The following is a 9,135-nucleotide window of genomic DNA, read 5'->3' on the forward strand; positions in this document are numbered from 1 at the left end:
ATGGTAGCTGCCTGCTTGGGTAGTGCCAATAAGGCTTCTTCACAACTGGCCACGTGAGGGTGCTGTGGATCCACTGAATGAGCTGTTGATCATGTCTGGAAGACAGAGGGTTAAGGGAGAGACATTCTTGGCTTGGTCTCTGCATCAGGGAGATTATTTGGTGAATCAGAGTTAGTGCTGGCATAGGAATTGTTCATCATAGTCTTCTCACAAGAACTGTTGGGCAGGTGTGGTTGTCACAGCAGAGAGCCAGGGACATCCCTTGCATGGAGTAAGGCCTCTCTTGGAGACTACATTTGGTGGAGAGTGTAATGGGGCTTCAGTGGGGTGGCCTGGATAATCCAAACCAGGTGTAGAGAAAGGAGCACCTGCTCTGAGGACACTAGAGAAGCTGTGGGGGGATGGCCACTTGGCCCAATATCTAGTCAGCCTTGCTCAGCAAAATCAGCTCCCCCTACTCGACAGGTGGCCAGACAGAGGGGGGAAGGCCTGGATCAGCTGAGCCTGTCCATGGGATGCACAGTGCCTACAGGAGCCCACAAAGACAGTGACGTCTGAAGTGGCATCACAAGCAAGCCCTCCAAATGGAGAAAAAGGAGGAGCAAAACATCTGTTCTCTTCCCCAGAGGCCAGAGCCCTGAGTAGGGAGATGCCCCACCTTGTCCTGCCTGAGTCCGCCAGGGGCACCTGGCTCCTCTGCTGTGTGGTCCTCTGTCTCCTGGGAGCAGGTGAGTTCTGAGCTCAGGTGGGATGTCCCTTGAACCCTTGACTATTGCTGGAGTATCAGCCTCCTTCCTGCACTAGGTCTCCAGCTTCTGTCTCCTTTCTCCACAGGTCCAGTGGATGCTGGGGTCATCCAGTCCCCCAGACACCTAATCAAAGGCCGGGGGGGAAAGGCTGTTCTGAAATGCCACCCCAGCTCTGGACACAGCAGTGTTCGCTGGTTCTAGCAGGCTCCGGGGCAGGGACCCCAGTTTCTCATAAAGTATTATGAAAAGGAGCAGAGAGAAAGGGAACATCCCTGATCGCTTCTCAGCTCAACAGTTCAGTGACTATAGCTCTGAGCTGGACATGAGCTCCTTGGAGCTGGAAGACTCAGCCTGGTATCTCTGTGCCAGCAGCTCAGGCACAGCCCTGCGGAGGTCCTGGCTGTCTGTGCTCAAACTTTCCTGTCCCAGCTGAGCATGTGATGAGGGAGGCAGGGGGCCTTGGCCAAGTCCCAAGGATGCTTCTAGTTCTCCTCTAACACTCTCTCTTGCCTGCCGAGCTCAGGCAGAGCACTCTTGAACATTTCGTCCCCAGATTTACAGAGTATTCTCACATCTCTGCCATCACCTTTCAAGTTCTAGCAAACGGCAGAATTTCCTACTCTGTTCTGGTGTGTAGGTGAACTTTATGTGTTTTAATGCAAGATAGACATTAGTGTGTCCGCTGTCTAGATGAGGAGATCTCAGTAACCCATTTTACAGACAGAAGCTGTAGGTCATAGACTTTCCAAATATTTCATATTTAAAGTGTCAGAGGCGGGAGCCAAGCCTACATCTCCATGCCTCCAAAATCAATGTTCCCCTAAAATTCCAGTGTTCCCTGGGCCTTGGTCAATAAGATGTGGTAGAGCACTGTACTCACATTTCAAGACCAGCTGAGCTGTGGTGAACAGGTCATCCATCATGGTGTGTGCTCACTATAGCTTATTGTCTGCCAAATCCTAGGACATATATCTTCAAGCCAGAGAATGTGTGTTTGTCCTGTCATTGTTCCATATAGAGTGGGGCCATCATATCCCCCTGTGCAGGAGTGAAGTGACTAGGGGCGTTTCCAGAATATTGGAGGATTCAGCCAAGAAAATAGAAGCCCTCTAGGAATTTCAGGCAGAATGGAAGTTAATACGGGAAATTACTGCTTCTGAACCAATGAAAGTTCTGGAGGAGGGAGGGTCTCTGAAGACTGAAGCTTGTTCTCATGTCTACCACTTTTGGTCAGAAAATTTGAATTGCTACTTCTGCCCAGGTCAGGGACTGAAGAAAACAGCTGAGAGTCACAGGTATTAAATGTATGGTGTAGACAATTGGAGCCTGCACGTACAAGTTTATTAGTGAACACAGACAAAAGTTTTAATTCTACTCCTTTTATGTGAAGTTATACAAAATCCCCTTGGTTATTGCTCATTATCTGTGCACCACATACTTAAGTATTTCAATTAATTTTCTTAAGAACCACATAAGGCAGAACAATTTATCCTCATTACAGTGACAAACTGAGTGTTAGAGTTCGGATGATTTGCTAAAGGAGGCACAGCTGACAAATATTGGAGGTGGGACTCAGCCATAGCCCATCTTGACTCCCCCTATGCTTTATCACCCCTTCCTGCATTTGGGTAGAGGGAGGTGTCTTCACAATTGGAACGCTGACCCAGAAGTACCTTTCCGAAACCCTAGATCTGACACACATCATTTGCACAACATCTCTTACCTGGGAGGCTACACACTGATGAGGATAGAGCCCCGACTCTTCATATTCTGACCTGTCTTGGGCTGGTGACTTGGAAATCATTTATCTCAGTTTTCCATTTCTTAACTGAGGCCAGGAAAATGTGTGTGGCAGAGATTTTACACAAGCAAATAAAAAAAAAATTGCCTAATACAAAGTATAGGCTCAAGAAATCTCAGTTCCCTATTACCTCTCTGACAAATCTGTGGTCTAGTGCAATTATTTACTATGTGCGATTCTGGGACCAAAGGCAGGCATGGATGACTTTTGCCTGACTCACCTATGTTCCAGTCCAAAGTCATCTGAAATGCAAATACAGTCATCTGACCATCTATGATGTGAAATTAACTACAAAGTGTTGTCTTTTAAGGGCAAAAGAAAATGTGACTCCTGACAGCACTTCCTGTTTGATAATAAGTCTGCTAGGCAAGAAAGTGTAGTGCTTCCAGAAATTGTGGCTTTAGAGCAATTGGAGATCACACAAAAGATCTGATAGATGAAGGGACAGTTTCAGTTGAAGAGAGACCGTTGGAGAGGAGCCTCTGGTGCCCTCCATCACATCCTTGGCCCACTTCTGATTTCAGCCTCAGCTGCGGGGACAGTTACATCCAAGTCTGCATCCATTCACCTTGTGCTGACAGCCTCCCATGCCTGCCGGGAGTACCTCTGCTTTCTGTCCCAGGGACTTCTCTATGTCATAGGAGTCCCCTTGGCCTGGAAGAAAGGGAGGAATCTTGCCCATGAGAACACAGAGACCTGAGCACAGATGGCAGGGGTCCCATCAGTCAGTGAATTGTGACACAACATAAAACAATTCTTCAAATTCCAATGACCCTGAACTTGAGACTGAAAACTTCCTGGATGTCAAGCGGTTCTTTTAAATGAGAACATCACTGCAGGCTGACATCTAATTATCCAGAGTTGTGCAAAAAGAAAAACTAGTAAAAGTTATTTGGAGGCAAATTTTGAGGAGAGAATTCACAAAAGTACCAGGACTGCCATGAGAATGTTACTTAGTCAACAGAAATGTTATGAGAAATTATAACAGTATACAAATAAGGAATTGTATTGTTATGGGGACAAAATATGCATAGACGAACAAACTTCTTACTAAAAGTGAGGGGAAAAGTGTATATTTATAAGATTTCTTCAAAAAACAGACTTAGAAATTATTCCCATTCCATTACACATTAAATTATGTATGTATGTAAACAATGGATGTTTCCTGTGGGCAAGGGGTGTGGCAGGTTAGCTCTGAGGCCCAAGCATTTGTTGGGGGTGCTGACATCATTGAGTCACCAAGAGGCCAAGTTCTATTTCCACAAAACAGAGCTGAAAGACATGCAATTCTGCCCTGGATCTGAAATGGGCACCAGGCTCTTCTGTTGTGTGGCTCTTTGTTTCCTGTGGACAGGTGAGTACTGGTCGGTCACAGGTGGGCTTCCTTCTCTGAATTCCCAAGACCTCAGTGCAAGCCTTCCTCTTGGAATGACAACATCATGCTCTGTCCCTCTCTATTACAGGACAGGTAGACGCTGGTGCTGGAATCACTCAGAGCCCACATAAGATCACTTCGACAGGGAAGAGGGTGACTCTAACATGTCACCAGACTCAGAAGCATGACTACATGTACTGGTATCGACAAGACCTGGGACATGGGCTGAAGCTGATCCATTATTCATACGATATTCTCAAAACTGAAGAAGGAGAAGTCCCTGATGGGTACAATGTCTCTAGATCAAATATAGAGGATTTCCCCCTCACACTGGAGTCCGCTACTCCCTCCCAGACATCTGTGTACTTCTGTGCCAGCAGTTACTCCACAGTGCTGCACAGCTGCCTCCTCTCTGCACATAAAATGTACTTAGAAAGACTGGGGGTGCCCTGTGCTCATGAGGCCTGACTCAAACCCCAGGAAGCCCCTGCCTCCACAGGTGTCACAGAGGTCCTGCCAGCATGGGGGCCTTCCAGGAGTGGGCAATATCACCCTCAGTGCTGGAGTCCATCCTCAGGCCAGTCTCAGCCTGACTGGAGGTCACTCCAACATCCTTAGCTTGCTGGTTCTCTCTTCTGTAGTTCTCTCTCTTTCTGAACGCAGAAAGGAAAATGCATTTTTAGTTGAGATATGTGAAAATTCACTTGATCATTTCAAAACCCCCACATTCTTCCCTCCTCTATGGGCTTCAGTGACTTCCTCATCCACTCCTTCCTCACCCTCTACCACCCTCAGCTTGTGGTCATGATCCTTCACTCACATGGTCTCTGCTCCTGGCAGCCTTTCTCCTCTGAGGCAATAGCCCTACAAGGTCCTATAATGTTTGCCCTCCACCTGTCTCTTCACCACCATCTTGCACAAGTTCCCCTGGCTCTCTCTGCTCCAGCCACACTCATCTACAATTAGTTAGTTCTTCATATGCGCCATGTTCTTTCCCACCCTAGGGGTCTGTTTCATAAGCTATTTCTTCTGCAGTGGACATAGTTCCCTCCCTCTTATTTCTAGATCTCTACTTTATTCTTGCGTGAAAATATATTTCAGGCAAACTTATTCTTAATCGTGAGAAGTAAAATGTAAATTTTACTAAAAGAATTTAAGAAAAATAGCTTTAGGCATTGAGTTGAGGAAGGTTTTTTTTCTTTTTTTTTTAGTGGAGACACAAAAGAACACAAACCACAAAGAAAAAAAAGTATTTAAAATTTCAGTTGCATTAAATTAAACTCTTGTACATCAAAACACACCATATGTAAGTCACAGACTGGGAAAAGACGTGATGAGTACAGACAAATGGTAAAGAATCAGGGTGACAGAGACTATTCCTGCTCACCCAATCCCCGTGGCTCCTTATGAGTTCCAGCCTCACCTGCAGTTGGAGGGTTGGGAACCTACAACCAGGTTCTGACAGTGGGATGTGGGTAAAAATTATGTAAGCCAGTTCCAAGCCTTGCCCTTAAAAATACCCTGTGACACTGTCATGGGGGTCCCCAGTGTACTCCCATGTTTGGAGATGTTCTACAAGGACTCATGAGATACAAAATATACTTGTGGTCATGACTAAGATTTATCAGTGACACAGTAAATACTCAGCAGCAGGTCATAAGGGAAAAAGACACAGGTGGAGTCTGGAGGAATCCGCGTGCAGGCTTACTCATGTTCCTTTCCTCCTGGAGGGATCACAGGGAGCTCATGCTTCCACCAGCAACAGAAAGGCAGCAACATGGGTGTGATGCTTCTGTCAAGGGAGCCATTAGGGGCTCGGTGCCTATGTTTTTATTGGGACTGGTTCACAGAGGCACCCAAGCCCACTGAAAATCTAGTCTTCCAGAAGGAAATCCGTGTTCAGCATAAACTGTGTTGTTTGCACGAACAGTCTAGGCACAAAGAGCCACCTTTTTCAGCTAGGAAAGTTTCCATCAAATTTGCTGGTTACCACCAAATTCCCGGATACCAGCCGAAGGTCATCCTCACAGGTGGTGCTCTCTAAGCACAGCTGTCTCTGGCCTGCTGTGTAAGCTCTTCTCTGCACAGCCCCTTCAGCTCTCTGTTCCATGCCTTGCTGAACTTGGAAAGTACCTGTTGCAGGTTGCCTGATTACAATATGGAAGCAGACTGGCTCACTCGATCATAATTTGATGGGCAAACATTGAAGAAAGCTGTTCATGCGCAAAGGGCTTTGCGGTCATGGGAAACAGAATTTTACAGAGTAAATCTCTGAGATTTTAGGATTTGTTCTGTTTTCTGTAGCATGGCTGACCTTGTCTAATAGAGTTAGTATCTAGAATGAATAAAGAATTCTCATTACTTCATAAGGAAAAGACAACCCAATAAAAATGGCAATACTTCATCCAGGTTATCCACAGAAGAATAAACATAAATTATCACTAAACATATGAATAGATTCTCAGCATAACTTAGAATCAAAGTGTTGCAAACTGGACAATAAGTTATGCATTCAAACTTACTAGACAGGAATATTTTCAAAAGAGTGACAGTCTGAAATTTGAGCAAAGATATGGACTAGTGGAAACTCTCTTAAACCACAAAAGAAAACTATAGCTATATCAGAAAACCTTTGTGGGATATACTCTAACATACAGCACTTGTAGAAAAATTATCAAAATATTCAAATCACTTAGGATCCTTTCACTATCTTTAGATTCCATCATGAAGAATTCAGTTGTCGTATATTTTTAAATGGTACTATGTATTTTTTTAACTTTTTTAAAATTGTGGTTTTATATATACAAGAAAATTTGTCACTTTAACCATTTTTAAATGTACATTTCAGTGCGTTAAGGGCATTCACAATGTACAACCATCACCTCTACCTATTTCCAAAACGTTTTTCATCACCTCAAACAGAAACTCTGAATCCATTCTAACTCCCTGTTTACTGCCCGCTCCCAGACTAGGCCCTGGTAACCTCTAATCCATTTTCTGTCTATATAAATTTACCTATTCTAGATAGTTCGTGTATGAAGAATCATATAATATTCTTCCCTTTGTGTCCTGCGTATTTCACTCAGCATGATGCTTTCAGGGTCCACTCATACTTTAACATGTGTCAGAATTCTTTTCCTTTGTATGGTTGAATAATATTCCATTGAGTGGATATACCACCTTTGTATATCTATTGATCAGTTGATGGACATTTGAGTTGTTTCCACCTTTCGGCTATTGTGAATAATTCTGCAATGATATTGGCCTACAAATATCTGTTTGAGTTTCTGTTTTCAATTCTTTGGGGTAGAAACCAAGGAATGCAATTGCTGGGTCATACGGTAATTTTATGTTTAACTCTTTGAGTAACTACCAAACTGCTTTTCTCAGCAGCTGCCATTTTACCATCTCATCAGCAATACGTGAGAGTTCCACTTTCTCCCCATCCTCACAGCACTGTTTTTTTTTCTTTAATAGCCATCCTAGAAGGTATGAAGTGGAATATCCTGGTGCTTTTGATTTGCATTCCTCTATGGCTAATGATGTTCAGCATCTTTTCATGTGCTTATTGACCATTTGCATGTCTTCTTTCCAAGTAACATCTTTTTTGTCTGATTGTTTTTCAGAGTTTCTCTTCGTCTTCATATTTTAGCAGTTTTACTGCAATGAGTCTAAGTGAGGTTGAGGATGAGCTTCACCTGGGAGATTGGTTGTCGGTAATGTTTTAATGTATGTCGTATGTCTGAAACATTTTTAATATACTGTGGAAGACAGAAACTGAGTAAATATATTGATATTGCTGGGAACTAGGGTTCTTACTAAGAGAAGGGAAATATAATTAAGAAACAGGAAAAGATGAGGTAGAAATGTTGCATTGATTTGAAGTTATCAGTATGAACTTACTATTTTAAAGATAATACATTTCCTAACTCTATTCATGGAAAGGTCTATGAAACAATTCAAAAGCCAACTGTCTAATTGCTTTATTTCCTTTGTGCTTGTGCTCCCAGTAGCAATGAACAAACCAACTGCACAGCATTTGATGTCTAAGACTGTGGGCATTTGTGGAGACTGTGATATCACTACGGGAACTACCTTGTGGGGACAAAGAAGATGATGCCCTCCTCCTCTGCTCATGCTCACAGGGACCCTGACCTGCTGAACCTCTCATTCCTGTCCTGACCCTACCATGGGCACCAGGCTCCTCTGCTGGATGACCATCTCTCTCTCGGGCGCAGGTGAGTCCTAAGGACACCAAGATGTCTGCATTTTACCTTTCCAGTGATTATTCCAATCATTTCCTTTTTTCATTTTCAAATTCTGTCTTTTTTCACCCACAGAACTCGCAGAAGGTGAAGTCACCCAGTCTCCCAGACAGAAGATCACAGAACAAAATGGGCCGTGGCTTTGTAATGTGATCCTATTCTGATCACCATACCCTTACTGGTACCTACCGACCCTGGGACAGGGCCTGGAGCTTCTGATTGTCTTTGAGGATGTGGCTGTAGTAGATGATTCACAGCTGCCTAAGAGTCGATTTTCTGCAGAGAGACCCGAAGGAGGAGACTCTAATCTCCAGATCCAGCCTCCAGAGCTGGGGACTCGGCTGTGTATTTCTGTGCCGGTAGCTTAGCCACAGCCTTGCAGAAACTCTTCCTTCCTGTGCACAAAACATCATGGTTCCTCTCTCTATTCAGCTCACAGCAGCTGTAAACAGGGCCCTTCCCCTGTTCCTCATGATCAGGGGAAAGCAGTGGGCTTGCAGAGATAAGCTGTGATTCACATAAAGGGAGGGCATGAATTATTTCTTGTAACATGAGGGCTGAAAATGTTGTTTGAAAATAATTATGACTCGAGGATTTAACACTCTTCTTGGTGACAACTCAAAGATGCAAAACAGAAAGTGACTGATCACAGACTCAGCCGTCAGGGGCTAGTGATGGTTGTTCTCCTATAAAAATACGCAATCACGAAACATGTTTAATAAACATTAATAACACAGATGGCAATAATATGAGAGTAGTGAACAGCAGGCTCTCCCTCTGTGTTCGTATCACTGTCTAAACAACTTGAATCGATATCCTTCACTCTCAAACTTCTTCTCTGCCCTCACTCAGGAAGTTTTCTACATCAAAGTCTCAACACATAGCATGTGTTTGGAAACATTTTTTTCCTGTTTTTTAGAAATGTATTGATAATGATATTGTTAA

At 43.9% G+C, this 9,135-nt stretch overlaps 1 pseudogene and 1 gene segment (V, D, J or C); both read left to right on the forward strand.

Annotated features, from left to right (window-relative positions):
* The first annotated feature begins 647 nt into the window (after positions 1 to 647).
* Positions 648 to 1,182, forward strand: LOC124243361 (T cell receptor beta variable 5-5-like; annotated as a pseudogene).
* Positions 1,183 to 3,832: 2,650 nt separating this feature from the next.
* LOC124243362 (T cell receptor beta variable 10-3-like) lies at positions 3,833 to 4,393 on the forward strand. The segment is given in 2 exon segments: positions 3,833 to 3,904; positions 4,014 to 4,393. Coding segments are annotated over 2 exon segments (429 nt in total).
* The last annotated feature ends 4,742 nt before the right edge of the window (positions 4,394 to 9,135 follow it).

The sequence above is a fragment of the Equus quagga genome, chromosome 8 (assembly GCF_021613505.1).
Source record: "Equus quagga isolate Etosha38 chromosome 8, UCLA_HA_Equagga_1.0, whole genome shotgun sequence".
Classification (NCBI taxonomy): Eukaryota; Metazoa; Chordata; class Mammalia; order Perissodactyla; family Equidae; genus Equus; species Equus quagga.